Below are 17,827 nucleotides of genomic sequence, written 5' to 3' on the forward strand. Positions count from 1 at the left end.
GGACAGAAGGGCAGAGAGGAGTAGAGAGCCAGCTATGAACGCCCCACCCGCCCTCCTCCCTTCTCTGTCCTCACCAGGAATACCCCATGTGCATAGAGGTGAATGCCCAGCTGGATGCCGTTGACAATCTTCTCTCGAGCCCACTTGGGGATGCCAAAGTTAGCAATGAGGGCCATGACAGGGACAGCAAAGAACCTGGGGAGGGAGAAAGAAAATGGGAGTGAGCCCTGACCTCTGCCCACCTCCCGCTCCCTGGCCCCAAGTTCTGCTCCTTAGGGGGCAGGGGGGGAGGGGTCCTGTGCACCAGTGACCACCCCTCCCCCAGCACAGTGCCCAAGGTCCCTCCCCAGATCAGGGTCTCCCAGGCCAGGCCAGGGCTATGGTCTCACCAGAAGATGTCAGAGGCAGAGAAGGTGCCTGGATTAGGAGAGGTCAGAGGTCAGGAAGGGGAGTTTTGAGCAAAGATCAGGGAACAGACATAAATAGGAATCAGAGGTCACAGGATCAGAGGGAGCTGGAGGTCATGGGGGAGGTGGGTCAGATGTCAGAGTGGGGAATGCAGGGGTCAGAAGAGGCTGGAGGTGAAGGAGGCTAGGCTGCCCGGGTCCAGAGGCCTCACCAGAAGCTGCAGGACTGTCCCTAGGACATCTCACCAGAGAGTGTAGGCGGCAAAGAAGGGCCCATAGAATGGCTGTTTCTCCGGGAAGTGCCTCAGGGAGACCAGCACCGCATAGCAGAACCACACATAGGCGGCCACCTGAAGGCCTATGAGGCCGTAACCAGCCGGAGACTCATAGGTGTACAGCACCTGCCCGGGGTCAAAAAACTGGCCCCCAGGGGGAGGGAGAGAGCGTGAGGCCCCACCCCTGCCCTAGCCCTGCATTTTACAGATGAGGAAACCGAGACACAGAGAGCCGGGGCCACTCTCGAGACCAAAGTCACCCAGGTAGCAAGCCGACCAAGGCAAAAGTCAAGCCCAGGTCCTCTGACTGCAGATCCAGTGTTCTTAGTTTGGTCAGACACAGTGACAGAAACACCGGAAGAGCAGCCCCAGCTGCTAGTCACAGAACTTAGGAGGGAAGATGTCAGGCCCTGGGGGGCTCTTAAGGAGGTGGACACTGGGCTCTGGGACCTGCACTGAGTCACAGCCAGTGGGTGGGCAAGCCAGGACTAGCCCTCAGAGCCTGTGGAGGGTCCCTGGGGGCCAGATCAAGGCAGAAGCCCCCAACCCTACCATTTCTCTATGACAAACTGCCTTCACAGTGAGTCAGAGAAAGACAAGCTCCCTCCCCAAATGCGGTCCTCCCCCCAAAACCCATCATGAGAGGCAGGAGCAGAGAAAGCTGGAGAGAGGCAGAAGGTGCAGCCAGAAGGAGAGGCTGAACGGCTGTGACCTGGAGAAGGTAGCAGAGAGGAGAGGGGACCCAGAACCCTGAGGAGCAGGGGGAGGGCAGGGACAGAAGAGGCCAGTGGACCCACTGGGGGAGGGGAGCTGGGCCAGGGCGGGCTCTTACCTCAGCTTCATAGATAAGGAGAACCACGTGTGTGAGTGTGTACAGTGTCATGTAGACGGAGAGCTTCACAGAACCTGAGTGGCTGATCCGGCCCCTGGGGATGGAAGGAGAAAAGGGGAGAGGGAGAGAAAGAGAGCGGGGGAGAGGGAGAGACAGAGAAAGAGAGAGAGAGAGAGGGAGGGAGGGAGGCAGAGAGGGGAGGGGGGGGAGAGAGACAGACAGAGATAGAGAAAGAGAGACAGAGAGAAAGAGAGACACAGAGAGAGAGGAGAGAGAGAGAAAGAAGAGAGAGAAGAGAAAGACACAGCAAGACAGTCTCACAGATGGAGGGAGAGAGACAGACAGAGACAGACAGTGATGGGGGGTGGGCAGGATGGAGGGAGAAGAGAGACACAGCAAGATAGTCTCACAGACACAGAGACAGACAGAGATGGGGGGTGGGTGGGAAGGAGGGAGAAGAGACAGAAGAATGTGGGGGATGGAAAGGAGACCATCAGGAAGGAGGGTCCTGGCCAGCCCCCCTCCCCGCGCCCCTAAGCCTGGCTCCCCCGCCCCCTGGGGAGCCTGGTCTGGTCCCGTGCCCAGGCACCGTGTCACGGTGAAGCCTTTTCCCAGCAGGATGAGCATCAGTAAGAAGATGAGGAAGCTGACAGAAAACAGTAGCTTGGCTGAGAGAGAGAGAGGAGAGAAGGGGCTCAGAGAGGGCCCCGCCCCGGCCCCCCCCCCCTGCCCTGTCCGGCCAGCGCCATCCTCACCCACAATCTTCAGGCTCTCGTTGCCGATGCCATTGTTGGCGTACTGACCCCAGTATATGCAGAAGAATAGGAGGCTGAGAACTGTAAAGGACAAAGTTAAGTCAGTCAATGTGCACTTATTAAGACCAAAGTGGGACGTGGGGCGTAGTGGAGCCAAAGGCCAGGATTCCTCAGAGGGCACCCTCAAGGACTCTGGCCTCCCTCCTGCTCTCACCTTCTACTCCTGCTGCTGCCATGAACATCTTGTAGGTCGTGTGAAGCAGCTGCCGGCCTTTCAGCAAGTCTGGGGGAGGGGGAGGGGGAGAGGTATGCACGGGCACCCCCAAGACCACACCGTGTGCACTGTCTCCTCTCCCCTCCCACCTCGGTGTGGTGACTTACAACCAAAGTAGCAGGAGAGGAGGAAGATGAGGGTGAAGATGAGAAGGAAGGTCACATCTGTCTCCAGGATCCCTGGAAGAGAGCAGGGACTAGTTCAGGCTGACCTGGGGCCTGATGCCTCGGTCCCTGCCGCTCTCCATCCCAGGTTGGTGGGTACCCGCATGCCCTGTAGGACACTAGGGATCTAGGTCTCCAGACTCACCAAATTCATCAGCAGAGAAGTGTCGGGTCCAGAAAGATTTGCCATTGGTCAGCACCATCTCATACTCCAGCTGCAGCCCATCCCCCTGCAGGGTGGCAGGTGGGGGGCTGAGCCAAGGGGCCAGAAGGGGTGGGTGGGTTGGGCAAGCTGGGGGGCACATGTCGGGGCAGGTCCACCTTACCCCGCACTTGCTGAGGGCGATGTACCACCATCTCTCTCTCACTGAGCGGAAGCTTCGGCCACTGGAGCAGCTGAGGTAGCGGGCGCCCCCCTCAGACACCACCTGCCAAGGGGAGCCCGGGGAAGCAAGGGAGAAGGCCACCTCCACACCCCCATTTCTGCTCCGTAAGCATCTTGTATGGACCCAGTTACATCCACGTAGTCTCCCCAGACAGAGTGAGCGCCCTGAGGGCAGGGAAGCCCTTTGTCTTTGCTTACATCGTCCTAGCTCTGAGCTCGACGGTCCCGCACACAGAGCTTAATAAACGCCTGCGGATCTCTGCCTCTCGATCTCGGGGCCCCACCCTCTTACGTCCAGGCTCCCCCCTCCCATTCCCAAGCTCTCCCCCCAGGTCCTGCCTCCAAATCTCAGGCCACGCCCCCTCCCTCTCCCAGGCCCTGCGCCACTCACTTGACAGCCCGACCAGGGGTACTGGGTGGTAAGGTTGATCACCTGGTTGTTCTCAGGCCGAATCACCGCCTCTTTGGCCAAGCAATCCTGCAGTGGGGAGGGATAGGCGTGAAGGAGCCACCTCCAAGCCTTGACCTCCTCCCAGCCTGACCCCTCCCCAGTCCTTCTCCCTGGACTCCAGCAGTCCAGGGTCCCAGCCTTTGACTTTCCTTAGGCGTCTCCCACCTTGTCTTGGGCCTTGTATACTGCGGGCCATTGGGAAGGGTCATCAAAGTACAGGAGGATGTTCTCACAGCACTTGGCCTGTGAAGAGAGGGATGGGAAGGACGAGAAGGAGAAGCCCAAGACTTGCTAAAGGGAGGGCTGGGAGATTCGAAGATGAGGGGAGGTATGTCAGAGATGAAGACCAGGCTGTCCAACCTCACATGCAGCTGGGGAAGAAAGGGGCCACCACAGGGGGAGGGGTTTAGCCAAGATCATAGGGAGGAAATGGCAAATGAGCCCAGGTTCTCCGACTCTCAATCTAGTGTTCCTTTCCAGCTTAGCTTGAGGGCCTTAGAGAGGGATTTGGGGAGGTCCCCTTTCAAGAATCTAGAAGGTCTCCCCCAGGGACCTGGGGGGGATTTTGCCTCAAGGCTTTTTGGGGGAACGTCTCACCTCGGGATATCTGAATCTGAAGTCCAGCCGGCCATAATCAGAGAGAAAGCAGAATCTTGTCAGGAATACCCAGTCCTGGGGAAGGGAAAGGGTCAGAACGTCCTCAGGTTCCCCTCAGCACCACTGTTCCCTCGCCCAATCTGCAACATTCCCAAATCCTCTTTTTGAGCTGACCCTAACATTTCTTCATACCTGACCCTATCTCCTTTGCCTTGACCTCATTATCTTTCCAGACCTGACCCCATCTCTCCCACCTACCCCATTGTCTCCCCAGACCTGACCTCTTCCTGGCCCTGGCTCCAATATCTCTTTAGCCTTCAGTCCTGACCTCAACTTCTCCCTAGCCTGAACCCCAGCACCTTCCCAGACCTCGAGGTGTCCGCGGACTCGACCTCCCTGGCCTATACCCCAATATCTGCTCCCCACTTCAGTTCCCAGTTCCCCTCCGCTCGTCATCTGCTACTCTTCTCAGGCCAGTCCCTTCTCCCAGTCTTCCTCCCTTGTCCTAGAGACCCTTTCCCTTCCCCTCACACGGTCCCTTCCGCGGCCCCCTCCCCTCTCCCCAGGTACTTTTAGCCCCGCCCCTCCCCCCGCCCCGCCCCCAGGTGGATGGAACATCTCCGCGGGCCCCAGGGCGAGGGTCTTCAAAGGCTTACGGCCCAGAGGAGATGGTGATGGGGAAGGGGTCTCCGGGGGGCGGGGCCCAGCGCTGGGCGGCCCGGGCTCTGGGGCGGGGGAGGGGCTGAGCTCTGGGGCGGCTCCCGCTAGGGCTCGGGTCCCGGCGCGCTCACCTCTTTGGAGCTGAGGTTGCCCCGCACGTACTTGCCCCGGGCACAGGGGGGCAGCGGTAGCAGCAGCGGCAGCAGCACCATCAGCAGCGCGGGCGCGCGCGGGGGCTCCATCCTGCTCCCGCTCCGGAGACTCCGGCGGGGCCGAGCGCGCGCGCGCACCCGATTAAAGGGCCGCCGCCGGCCGCCCGGCCCCTCCTCCGCCCCGCCTCCCCCGCCTCCTCGCGCGGACCTCCGGGCCTTCGACCATCCAACTGTTCCCTCCCCGTATCGCCCCCATCCCTGTGCACCCACGTTCCTCCTCTGCGCCCCCATCCTTCCCACCGCTCTGTCTACTCCGGCCTCCGGGGCTGCAGGGACCAGACTCCGCCACGGTGCCCGCACCCACATCCCTCTTCCTGACCTCAAGCCTAAGGGGCTACAAGAACCGGACTCGGCCACTGCGCCCATACTTCCCCGCTACACTCCTATTCCTCCCAAACTTCTTAATCCACTCCGGCCTCTGGGGCTTCGAGAGCCCGACTCTCCCATCGTGCCCATGCCCATCCCCATCCCCTGTGCCCTCATCCCTCTCAGCCCCCTTCAATCCACTTTGGCCTCCGGGACTTCGATGACCTGACTTTCCCCCCCCGCCCCTCCCCCCGCCACCCCATCACTTCCTCTCCCTGGATTTAGCCCCAGGTTTCCCATTCCTCTCCTCCTCGCTGGTCTCCCGGACCCCATACTGCCTCCCCTCCTCACCGCAGCATCCCTCCTGTCTTCCACCATCCCTCCAGCTCTGTGCCAGCCTCCGGGGCTGCAAGGTTCAGACTTTACCTCTATGACCCTCCCAACTCTTTTCCGTGCTGCTATCTGGGGGCAACCCAGCCCCCCTCGAGGGGAAGAACTTGTTCCCCTAGATTCTCTTCCTGTCCAGCTCCCTCCTTTTCGGACCCGGGTCCCTAGTCCCTGCTCCTGATGGGTACCAGATTGGGCCAGACCATTCCAGAGATCTGGACCTGGAATCCAGAGGCCGAGTCTTCATATGGGCTTTGCCTGCTGGCTCTCTGGACTGTCACTCTGGATTAGATGACCTTTGTGGTCAACCTTTGTGGTTCCTTCTAGCTCTCCCCCCTTTACCCTCAGACATCATTCAGCATGAACCAGCCATTTTACAGAGTGGAAAACGGAGGCCCATGGAGGAAAAGCTTTCCCCAAAGTCACACACTCTTAAGTGGCAGTAGAACCAGGCTTCCAACCCAGGCCTCCCAGACTCCCAGCCCTGGTCACTTGGCCATGAGGGACTTCCCTGAAGGCCCCTCTGCTTTTTCTGGGTGGACACTCATGTTTTGGGGGCACATGGTGGAAGGAGTACTCAACTTAGTGGCACAAAAGCCCTGGGTTTAAGAGCTAGCTGCCCACTGGCACTGTGATGTTGGAAAGGTAACTCGACCTCTCTGTAAAACTGGAGATAACTGTCTGGGCTCTAGCCACCTCACCAGGGCATGTTGTCAATAACACCCCCTCACACACACAATTGCCAACACTCTCTCCACCAGAACGCTCTTTCCCTAAAATCATCCCACTCTGGGACTCTGTTCCCTGGTACAGGCTACAGTGAGTGACTCAGAAGATGAGCTAAATCGTCTCCATGCACAGATCGCCAGCATACCTGTATGGAGACGGCATCTCAGCTACCTCAAGAGAGCCCCTCTGCCTCCAAACTCTACAAGCCATCTCTTCTCCCCTCATAGGACATTTACCCTGGTTCACCCCCAATCACCAGGACGAGAGCAAATGTTTTCCAGTTGATGGTGTCTTCTTAACACACTGGGCCCTCATGTCACTCCCCTGCTCCACCATTCACTGATTTCCTTCTAAGATCAGACTGAAAAGGAGATGCTGATCCTGGGCCCAATTCCACTATTGGCCTGGGAGCTTTCACCTCTGCCCTGCCGAACAGGTTCACTACAGATGTTACATAACCTCAACTGGGCCCTCGAGGTAGCCAGGCAACACTTTCACACTTCCCTAAATCATTTGCCCTCCTGCTCTGCAGAGCAGCTCTTCCAAACCTCCCATGGTCACCCTTCTCCCCACCCTCTCCCCAAGACCCTTGTTTCCTATTTTACTGAAAAAAATTGAGGCTGTTAGCTGTGAGCTACCTCTTTCCCCCTCATCTCACATCACTCTGATGACTTCCCCCACTGTCTTTGCCTTCCTCTGTGTGTCACATGTGGCCCTTCTCCTGGCCAAGGCAAACCCCTCTACCTCTACAAGGGATCTCATACCATTTTATCTACTCCAACAGGCTGCCCCCTCTATCACTCCCACATACTCAATCTTTGACCATTGATTGCTTCCCTACTGACAATGAATATGCCCAGGTCTTCCCTGTCCTCATTGATCTATCCCTGTTAGCTATGGTCCCATTTCTCTTCTCTTTGTGGCCAAACTCCTCAAAAAGGCCATCTATAATTGATGCCTCTACTTCCTTTCCTCTCACTTCTTAACCCTTACAATTCCGTTTCTGACTTTAATCCAGCAAAGCTGCTCTCTCCAAAGTTACCAATCATCTCTTAGTTGCCAAATCAAATGGCCTTTTCTCAGTCCTCATTCTCCTTGACCTTTTTGCCAACTTGGACACTGTGGCTCACTCTCTTCCTTGATACTCTCTTCTCTCTAGGTTTTCAGGACACCCTCTTCTTTCTCTTGTCTCCTGTCTCCCTCTGCCTCTCTGACCACTCCTTCTCAGTCTCCTTCTCCAGATCACACCCTCTAACCAAAGGTGGCCCTCAGGGCTTTGTCTGGGGTCCTCTGCTCTTCCCCCTCCACACTACTTCACCTGGTGATTTCATCAGCTCCCATGGATTTAATTACTATCTTTATGGGGATGAATCTCTGATTTATTCAGCCCTAACCTCCAGACTCACATCTTGCAGCTCCAACTAGCTATTAGACATCTCAAGCTAGATGTCTCCTAACACTTTTAACTCCTCACGTCCAAAACTTTCTCCTCACACCTGCTTCCCATCTGACCCTCACCTGTCCTTTCACTGTAAAGACAACACCATGCTCCCAGGCCCTCTGACTCCCAGCCCAGGCCTCATCCTGGATTCCTCACTCTTACCCCTTGTATCGAGGCTGTTGCTGAGGCCCGTTGATGCCATGTTAGCAGCATCTCCCAAACAGGCCCCCTCCTCTCCTCTGACACTGCCCCTCCCCCCGGTTCAGACTCACCCTCTGGACTACTTTGGAAGCCACTGGTGGGTGTGCCCACCACAAGTCTCTGCCCACTCCATTCAGCCACTAGATTTCTCTAAAACCAAGGTCTAACCATATCATTCCCCCACTCAATAAATTCCCTATTGACTCTAGGATACAAATACTGTTGGACATTCAAAGACCTTCAGAACCTAGCCCCTCTGACTGCTTATCACACCTGACTCCTCAGTGTAACTTTTTTTTTTTTGCCATTTGGAGGGCAATTGGGGTTAAGTAACAAGGTTATATGGCTAGTATTTTTGTGTGGGTGTTGAGTGTGAGGCCGGAACCGAACTTGGGTCCTCCTGACTCCGGGGCCAGCTCCTTACTCACGACGCCACCTAGCTGCCCCCTCAGTGTGACTTTTTGATTCAGCAACAGCAGATTTGGTTGTCTCGTGGACAAGACCTTCTGTCTCTTGGCTCTGGGCATTCTTGCAGCCTGTCCCCAGGCCTGAAACACTCTGCGCCTGTTCCAACTACTGGCTTTCCTCAAGTTCCAGACAAAATCTTCCCATTGCCAGGGGCCTTAGTTTGGGTGAAGCAAGCCCTCTTTTGCTTACCCCAGCTGATCCTGATATAGCTTGTCCAAACACAGTTGTTTTCATATTGTCTCCCCATTAGACTCTGAGCTCCCTGAGGACTTCCTTTGTATCTCCTGTGCTTGGCACACAGAAGGCACTTAATGCTTATTAACTGGCTGACCTGAGACCACCTCGTGGCCCCCTGCTCACCATATTAATGCCAAATTTAGCAAACTACCTGGCCCAACCCACAGAATTCAAGAGAGCTGGTGGCCAAAGTGCAGGGTGGCTGGCTCGGGGCCATCACGATTTGACACCTCATGGTGGCAACTTTCAGCCTTCTGCCACATCACTTCACATCACTCTCCTTCACCTGTTCAGTGCCCCAGCCAAAGAGACTGGCTTGCTCTTCTCCCCAACTCCCCATCCTGTCTCCTCTGCCCTCTTAGCAGCCCCAGTGGCCACTGCAGCTCCGTTCAGGGGTCAATGCCTGTGGTCCTCGACCCTGACCCCACATTGACTGGCGTGCTGACACCATAAGCTTCTGGGCATGGGCATGCTGACATTGTTGTCTTTGCTTCCCCCGGGGCTTCCACGTGCTGAGCTCTTCATACATTTTTATTGAAACTATTGAACATGAAAGCACCAAGAGGGAATGGGAGCTAATTCTCCCCTGCCCGCTGCCGTCTCCCAGAAAGGAGAATACTCTCAACAAGTTCCTTTGTGGAGGGGCACGTTGGGGGAATGGCTCTCGCCCTCAGTAGAGTCGCATGCGGGGGAAGGTCCAGGGCTCTGGGCTGCTCCTGGGCACAAACCAGGGCAGTCCAGGCCTTGGGGCTGGGGGGCTGGGGCTCCAGTCCAGGGCCTCTGAGTTGGGGAAGCAAGCAGGTGGGTGGGGAGCCACCCCGGCCCCCCACTGCCAGGGTGGGGCACATGTTGGTGGGGTAGCGGGCAGCCAGATGCTCTTCAGGACATCAAATGATGTCTGGGGGCCCCAAGTCGTCTCTCCACGCTCAGGTCCAAGGGGTGGGGGTGGGGGTGAAGGCAACCATGGGTCTGGGGGCAGCACCAGGCTCTGTGGGTAGGAATGGAGGGAAAGACAGTGGGCATACAGCAACCCACCTTGCCTGTCTTCTACCCTCAAACACTTTAACCAGCAACCTCTATGTCCCTCAGGTGAAAAGGTCTTACCTTCTCAGTGGAAGGTGGGCTTGGGGTGGCCCCCAAGGTAAACACAAGTTCCCTTTTCCCCTTCCTCCTCCTCCTTCTCCTGCTCTCCACCAGGGCCTGCGGATCAGGGTGGTCTCGACCCCGGGGCACCATCTTCCAGTCCTCTGGGCTTCCAGGCTCTGGCCCTGGCAGGAAGAACACGAACATAAAACAGCTGCCTCCCCCCTCCCCACCTCCCTCCTGTCCAGCAGGAATGGGAGAAATCCCAGACCAAAGGACCTAGATGGAGAAAGGTGGGGAGACAAGTGCGCAGCCAGGAGGGGAGCAGGCCCAGCACAGGTGATAAGGTGGGATGGAGGGCACTCATCCTCACCTGCTCCCTGTTCCCTCAGGCCCCTAAGGACCTGGCCAAGGTCAGGCAGTTCCCCGTAGTGGGCCAGCATTGCCCCGATGATCTCTGCTCGGGTCTCCTGCACCAGGTTGCGCCTGGGGAAGGCCCCAGGAAGATGCAGCTGGACCTGAAACTCCTCCAGCAGTCTCTGGGGGCTGGGGGGCTGTGGGGGGGACCCTCCAGGAGCTTCGTTCTCTTTGCCCTGGGCTGGCAGTGGGCAGGGCTCCTCTCCCCAGGTGGGGTGCGGGGGTGGCTCTGTGGCCTCCACAGGGTCCCAGAGGGCCTCCCCAGGCAGGGGGCTGCCAGCCTCCTCCGCCAGGCCACTCAGCAGCCGGTCCACATTCAGGGACTTCACCTCGCTGCTCAGGAGGCCCCGGTGCGCCCGGCTCAGCCGGCCCTGGGTGATGACCACCGGCTGGGGTGGGGGAGGGCCCAGGGCCGGGTCCCTATGGGCCAGCGAGCACCGTGGCCTGGCCCGGGGGCCCCCGGGGCCTCTGCCGGCCCTCGCCTGGTTCCGCTCCCGCTTGGTCCTCCGGTGCCGGACACGGGCTGAGTGGTCAGCCGGCTGCACTGGTCGGGGGTCCAGCCCCCGGGGCTCCATGGCAGCCTGTGACAGAGCAGGGGGACAGCATGCTCATGGAGACGGGGGAACTCTGGGGACCACCCCTCTCTCAGCTGAGGCTGGCAGGGGGCAGGGGAGATCCCATAGGGTGGGGGCCAGCTGGACAGGTCAGAGGCAAGGGGTGGGGGCCAGCCCAGGCTGGGGTCGGCTTAGGGTCAGGGATTAGAGGTCAGGGGTGAAGGGTCATGGGCTGGGAGTGGGGCTGAGTCCGAGGTTGGGGATGGGAGACAAGAGGAGGTCAGAGGGTAGGGGTTGGGGTCAGAGGTCAGGCCCAGAATTGGGGGTTCAGGGTCAGGGGAGGGTCAGAGGCGAGGGGTCAAGGACAAGGGAGAAGGTCAGGCTTTGGGAGTCAGGAGGAAGGTGAGGGGTGGGCTGCCGGGGGAGGTCAAAAGAGGGAAGGGGCACTGGTGGCCGTGGCTCTTCCCCTCCCCACGGGCCGTTCCTACCTCCCCAACCGACCCCCCTCCCCCTCCACGTGACCCCCGGGGGGGAGGGGCCGCTTTCCCGCCCCCGCCACGTGCTCGAGCTCCTTAGCCTGGGCCTCGAGCCTCTGAAGCCCCGCATCCTGCTCCAGGACTTGGGCGCAGGCGCGCGGAGGGGGGGGTGGGGGTGCGGGGCCTTGGGCGCAGGCGCAGTGCTAGAGTAGCCGGAACGAGTCTAGATGAGTAAGAGACCCAGCCCCTGGGGCACTGGCGCGAGCTTCCCTTGGGGGCGGGGCTTCGGATAGGTTCCACCCGTCGTTCTCCTCCCCCCCCCCCCCGCTCCCCGCCCAGCCTCGGCCCGCCCTCCTCCTGCGCTGATTGGCCCATAGGGAGGTCCCGCCCCCTCCTGAGGAGGGAAGAGGGGTAATGGGAAGGACCTGTTCTGAGCTACGCGCGGGAGGGCTACTGCCCTCCTTTCCTATAGCCTTAGGCACCGCCTCCTGGAAAGGGCAGAGGCCGCTAGGGGGCGGAGGGAGCGGAGCGCAGTGCGAATTCTCCCAAAGACTGCGCCAATCCCTCACCCTCTCTGGGTCTCAGCTGTCTCCTCTGTAAAAGGGGTCTTGGAAACAGTGCTTGCCTCCCAGGCCGGCTGTGAGGCTCACTCCTTTGCAAGTCTTACAGCTCTTACGTCAGCGCTAGCTATTATTACTGATAAAGATATGAAAAGAGAGAGCGTAGGTAAAGGCTTTGCAAGCCTTGAAGAGCCGTAGAAACGCTAGCTACTGCGTAATAACAGTGTAAAATGAGATAACCGAGGCGGCATTGATAATAAATAACACCCAATGCGCTAACCAACCAATAGCAATAGAGAACTTGGGTAAAGCTCTCTGTAACTCTTTGTTTTGCTTTCTTTTTTTTTGGAGGGGGGAAGGCAGGGCAATTAATGACTTGCCCAAGGTCACACGACTAGTTTTGTGTCAAACGTCTGAGACCGAATTTGAACTCAGGTCCTCCTGGCTCCAGTGCCGGTGCTCTATTCACTGAGCCACCTAGCCACCCCATCTGTAACTCTTAAACCAATGGTAGCACTTGTCAATCATTCACTTGGGCAAGTCATTTCCCCCCCTCCCCCATGGGCCTTAAGTTTCTTACTCTGGAGACACGGAAACCTTCGCGCCTCTAAATCTCCGATCACATCAAACGTCCTTATGGAGGGCATGGAGAGGGGTGGGCCACCAGCTCCAATCTTTTGGTCTTAGCGTATGGAAGCCTGAGGACACCCGTCAGGCACTGATTTTTTGGAGATTATGGTACTCCACGATTCTCAAAAAGAATAAAAGTCTTTAAAAGACGAGCTTGGTTTAGTTTGGGATCGTTAAAATCATTATCCAGTTTTCCAAATGCAACCTAGCCACCTTTTATCTTCTTTATCCTTGAGAGCAGGACGGTCCTTCACCTATCTCTGTATGCCCAGAGTTTAGCACAGTGCCCAGCATATAGTAGGTGCTTAATAAATTCTACTTGACGGACTGATTTAGCCTAGCTCACGGGGTTCACCCTCAGACTCTGTCCCAGATACGTACACTCATGGGCCAACTCTAGGAGCTGTCCAGACAACTGCGTGTAAGGCTCCATAACAGACATTCTTCACCCTCTGCATTTTTCTTGTATGCATAATTAGGCTGAACTCCTCCGAGTGAATATGAATGTCGTGTAAAAATCAGTGGGCTGTTGGCCAGGCTGGATGCAATTAGCACAAATGTATTCCATCACTCAACAAGTATTTATGAAGCCCTCTCTGCACCAGGTGCTATCCAAGGTCCTGAGATACAAAGACAAACATGGATCGGTCCTTGTCCTCATGGAATTTACAGTCTATCAGGGAGAATAGGGAAACCCCTTCAATTTGAGCTCTGACCAAGACGTCCTGAATGATAGCCACAAATACATTTGGGCAGGACGTACTTCCCCGTTCTATACCTTACTTCATATTAATCAACGAAGAATCATAGAACAGAATTATCTCTGGGTTCAGGTCTTGCCTACAATCACGTGTGATTTGAATATATGGGTGGGGGAAGCCACTAAAGCAGCATTCTTCACTACCATTTTTGTCGTCCAGTCCATTAGTCATGTCTGACTTCGTGACCCCATTTGGGGTTTTCTTGGCGGAGATATTAGAATGGTTTGCCATTTCCTTCTCCAGCTCATTTTACAGACGAGAAAACTGAGGCAAACAGGATTAAGTTATTTGCCCAAGGTCATACAGTTACTAAATGTCTGAAAACAGATTTGAACTCATGTCCTCTTGACTCCTGATCCCTATTCTTTATACCACCTAGATGTCCCTTGCTCTACCATATCCAGTGCTTTTTTGTAGTCAACAGACAGTACATAGAAAAGCAAACTTGTAATCTCTACATCTTTCTGACTGTGGTGTGACCATAAAGATGTGGTCTGTTGTAGAGTACAGTTTGTGAAAACCTACCTGTCATGTCTCGACAATATGTGTAGATTACTCTCATACATAGGTGAGGAAGGAGCAATGTGGGCCATTCATTATTGCTATTTTCTCAACGGTCTTCCTGGGGGTAACAGCACTTGTAATTTGGGGGGACCCTCCTCTGTCTCAGATATCTTCAGGCCGAATCCCTCAACACTCTCCCAATTGGGCTTCCCCTAGTACAGACATGCTGTGTTTCTTTTCTTTTTTCTTTTTTTGGGGGGGAGGGCAGTTGGGGTTAAGTGACTTGCCCAAGGTCACATGGCTAGTTTTTGTGTTAAGTGCCTGAGGCCAGATTTGAACTTAGATCCTCCTGACTCCAGGGCTGGTGCTCTATTCACTGCGCCACCTAGCTGCCCCCATGCTCTGTTTCCGTGGTTTGTACCAGCTGGCTTCTGTTGGCAGGAGATCACATCCATCCCACTCTCTAATGCCTCATGTCCCTCCTCCAACCTCCCAGGTGAAGGAACAGACTCAGGCCCTCTTCTCTTCTCCCTCTATATCAAGGTTTCTTAACTTGAGGGAGAGGAGGTGTCTAAGAAGTGTTTTTTAATTGTGGAAACTGTATTTCAACATAATTGGTTTCCTTTGTATTTTAGTGTACTTAATACATTTAAAAAATGATTCTGCTGTAGTGAGTGTGCTCTGGCCAGGCTGCTGCACCTCCCACTCAGGGTTTTCAGGGTACCTTGAGGGATTCAGCGGGTCTCTTCTCTTAGGCCACTGCTGGAGCCCCTCCCCCAGTCTCCTCTGCCTCCCCCCACCCACCCCCATTGCTAGGTGCCAGTGAGGAGTACCCCATCTCTACCTAAGCACTCTTTGGGCAGCTTACCTCACCTCAATCCATTTCAGGCATCAAGAGTCACCTGTGATGTCATTGGTTCTCTTCAGAAGCAGACAAACCACCCCCACCAGCACAATAACAGTTCAAGGGCGAATTGATGGAGCTGAGGACATTTGTGAGAAGAGAGGAAGCACACTCACACAACTGTTTCAAGGATTTGAATGTTTGTATATGAGGTCAGACTACTTACTTAGCTATTATTATTAATAATGATATAAAATGAAATACTATTCAGTATCAAATGGGATAAAGCCTGTACATCATACCCAGTATCAAATGGGATAGTATGTACCATACTTTGCAAACCTTAAATAGCTATATAAATACCAGTTATTATTATAAATACTTATGATTTTTAGTCTTATTTTGTGATATATAGGATTACTTTTGTAAGATTATTTGTTTTGGTTGGTCCCAGAATATCTAGGCCCAGTGGGTTGAAACTTCAAAGAAGTAAGTTGAGGCTTGACATGAGGAAAAACTCCCAAAGTGGAATGGGCCTTGGGAGGTATGGGTTCCCTCACTTGAAGGTCTTTGAGCGAAGGATGGATGACTACTTGGGGAAGGTTGTGAGAGGGGATTCCTGTTCAGGTCTATGTTGGACTGGAGGGAAGAGAGTTTGGGAGACTATTACACAGGGATAGGGTGGGAAGAGATCTGGTTACCTCATCTGAGGACTGAGAGTGGGCAAGGAGAGCAGCGGGGGGCGGGGGGCAACCTGGGCAAAGGACTGGCCAGAAGTCTGAGACACTGGGTTGGGCTGGGATGAGAGGGGGCAGATGTGGGAGGAAGGCGAAGAGGGCTAGCAGCTCTAGGACAGTCTCTTTTTCCTACTGTGGCCTCAGAGCCAAGCTGCTCAAGGGGAAAGTAAAGTGGAGTGACAGAGGATGGCCAGATGAGTAGCTTCTGGGACAGACGCCAAGGCCTGAGGTGAGATAAGCAGGAGACCTGGGTCCAGGGTATTCTCCAGCTTCCCTTCTGCCTCTTTATTTGTCCCTCCCCCTCTCTTCCCCTCCTCCATTCCCTGTCTGTCACCCTTTCCTGACCAGGCCCATGGGGGGCACTGAGTATTCTCCCCCATCACAACTCAGGGGCACCAAGGCCAGCAGAGGGGCTGAAGGATCATACTCTGGGCTTCTACTCTATCCTTGGAACGGCTTCCTCCTTCTTCCCACCTACTTATGTCCTCTCTGTCCTTCAGGGCCTGCCAGAAGGCGAGCCACCTCTCCAGGCAGCCCCGCCTTGGCTTCTCCAATCTCAGGGGTGCTCTTCCTTGGTCTGAGCAGTTTCCGGTCTGACTATACAAGCCCTTTCCTTGAGCTCTGAGCACACATGACTGGCCAGTCAGCATTTTTCCCTGGGGGAAGAGGACTACCTTCCCAGTCAAACTTGGGGCTCCCTGAGAGCAGGGTCCAGCTCATTCATTCATCTAAAAAATCCCCTGTTGTGTCCTGTGTGCTGGACCCTATGTTTGAGGCTATAGGGGGATACAACTATTTGTCTGTCTGTCTGTCTATCTATCTATCTGCCTATCATCTATACCTTTCCTGATGCTATAGTGTGCTATAGGATTGCTTGGTGTTATAGTGGATGGAGTGCTGACTTGGAGTCAGGGAGACGTGAGTTCAAATCCTGCCTCAGACACTTACTGGTTGAGTCACCCTCAGCAAGTCACTTTATCTCTTTCTTCCTCATCTGTAAAGTGGGGATAATAGCATCTCTTTTCCAGGGCTGTTGTGAAGATCGAATGAGACAAGATATGGAAAGCTCTGTGTAAATTCTGGCTATTTTTATTGTTGTTGCTTAGTTGTGTCCAGTTTTTCATGACCCCATTTGGGGTTTTCTTGGCAGAAATACTTGAGTGGTTTGTCATTTCCTTCTCCAGCTTATTTTATAGATGAGAAAACTGAGGTAAACAGGGTTAAGTGACCTGCCCAGGGTCACACAGCTAGTAAATGTCTGAGGCCAGATTTGAACTCATATCCTCCTAACTTCAGCCCCAGAGGGCTAACACTGCACCACCTAGCTGCCACTGTCTTTATTAGTTGAAGGAACAAGGCCTAGAACCAGAGAACTCCAACCCTAGGCATGATGGGATAAAGTTAGTAAGAGAGTCCCACAGCCTGTTTGGGGCTCTGAGGAGGGAATTTGACTGTATTTGAGTGAAAAGGGGAATCGTCTTGGGGTTGGGAGGTCTGGGTTCTAGTCCTGCTTTTGCAAGGTAAAACCTTGGCCAAGACCTCTTCCCTCTCCCCGCCCCCCCCCTTTCCTTATCTGTGAAATGGTAGGGTTGATTGAGATTTTTTCTTAAGACCCTGCCCGGAGGATCTAGTTCCACCCCCCCCCCGCCATTTTGTGACTTCTATTTAAAGATCAAGAAAGGGCCTATAGAGGAAGCAGTGTTTGAACTAAATCTTGGAAGATGGATAGTATTTTGACATATGACTGTGGAGGGAGGTGGGCATAAAGGGAATCCCAGGATGGGAGAATCACCCTGAACAAAGGTATGGAGGTAAGAAAACTCTCTTACACGCAGAGACCACAGAGTCAGAACCCTCCAAATGCCCTTTTCCCATCCTTGTGCCTCTTTCCCATGCCTGGAGGTGGCTTCTGTTGACCTTGGTCAATGATGTCCATAGCCCAGAGGAGAAAGAACAGTACTTGGAACAGTCATTTCTACTTCCTATCAGTTTTGTTCTTGACAGAAATGAGTGGGGTGGACCCTACTTCTATGAAGCCATTAAATATCAGGAATATTACATGTCTATATGTATTATGCATGTGTATATATGTGCATGCATATGTGTATGTATGTGTACACACACACTGATTAATAATGTGTGTTTAGCCTTGTACTAACCAACTGGAGAAGGAGAAAGAAAAGAGGCGATGCCAATCATATCAATAGAATCATAGGCTATTTTTTCTTGACCTGTCATCTCATTGGTGTAAGTAACTCCTAGTGAGAAAATTCCTTTTCCTCGTGCAGAACGGCACTCCCTTTGCCCATTAAAGTCCTAGAGGGTTGTAAGTGTCTTGGCCAAGACGACTCAGCTGTTGTGTGCCAGAGCTGGAATTTAAAGCCAGGTCTCCCTGACTTGGAGGCTGAATCTCTGTGCATTCCACCATTCTTGGCTGGTAACATTCAGGAGACTAGTGTCTTGGATCCAGCCCTACCGTT

General features: G+C 54.7%; 2 protein-coding genes across 4 annotated transcripts in view; both read right to left on the bottom strand.

Annotated features, from left to right (window-relative positions):
- TMEM145 (transmembrane protein 145) overlaps positions 1-5,076 on the bottom strand; it is a 6,639-nt gene extending 1,563 nt beyond the window's left edge. For all 3 annotated transcript variants that reach the window (XM_069088957.1, XM_069088958.1, XM_069088956.1), the window contains exons 1-14: positions 4,932-5,076; positions 4,141-4,215; positions 3,709-3,786; positions 3,484-3,570; positions 3,034-3,135; positions 2,853-2,937; positions 2,651-2,722; positions 2,484-2,552; positions 2,270-2,350; positions 2,104-2,182; positions 1,515-1,608; positions 654-826; positions 63-195; positions 1-10 (exon numbers count right to left, since the gene is read on the bottom strand). The exon at positions 1-10 is cut by the window's left edge. In XM_069088957.1, coding sequence (XP_068945058.1) covers positions 1-10; positions 63-195; positions 654-826; positions 1,515-1,608; positions 2,104-2,182; positions 2,270-2,350; positions 2,484-2,552; positions 2,651-2,722; positions 2,853-2,937; positions 3,034-3,135; positions 3,484-3,570; positions 3,709-3,786; positions 4,141-4,215; positions 4,932-5,042 — 1,249 coding nt within the window. In that variant the 5' untranslated portion in view covers positions 5,043-5,076. The remainder of the gene's footprint in view (positions 11-62; positions 196-653; positions 827-1,514; positions 1,609-2,103; positions 2,183-2,269; positions 2,351-2,483; positions 2,553-2,650; positions 2,723-2,852; positions 2,938-3,033; positions 3,136-3,483; positions 3,571-3,708; positions 3,787-4,140; positions 4,216-4,931) is intronic.
- A 4,375-nt stretch (positions 5,077-9,451) lies between these two features.
- PRR19 (proline rich 19) lies at positions 9,452-10,872 on the bottom strand. Its single transcript, XM_069088277.1, has 3 exons — positions 10,238-10,872; positions 9,886-10,049; positions 9,452-9,769 (listed from the first exon to the last, which is right to left on the bottom strand). Exons 1-3 carry the CDS (start codon positions 10,854-10,856, stop codon positions 9,452-9,454), a joined length of 1,101 nt encoding a protein of 366 aa, XP_068944378.1. The 5' UTR covers positions 10,857-10,872.
- Between the last annotated feature and the right edge of the window lie 6,955 nt (positions 10,873-17,827).

Source organism: Petaurus breviceps, unplaced genomic scaffold (genome assembly GCF_028583685.1).
Source record: "Petaurus breviceps papuanus isolate PSGF00001 unplaced genomic scaffold, PetGlider_PUasm1.0 185, whole genome shotgun sequence".
In the NCBI taxonomy this organism is placed as follows: Eukaryota; Metazoa; Chordata; class Mammalia; order Diprotodontia; family Petauridae; genus Petaurus; species Petaurus breviceps.

Excerpts from the sequence above, each read along its gene's own strand:
- PRR19 (XM_069088277.1), bottom strand. The coding sequence starts at position 10,856 with ATGGAGCCCCGGGGGCTGGACCCCCGACCAGTGCAGCCGGCTGACCAC. Across the intron at positions 10,050-10,237 it reads CCTGAGGGAACAGGGAGCAG|GGCCAGAGCCTGGAAGCCCA; the intron begins GTGAGGATGAGT and ends TCTTCCTGCCAG. Across the intron at positions 9,770-9,885 it reads GCCCACCTTCCACTGAGAAG|AGCCTGGTGCTGCCCCCAGA; the intron begins GTAAGACCTTTT and ends TCCTACCCACAG.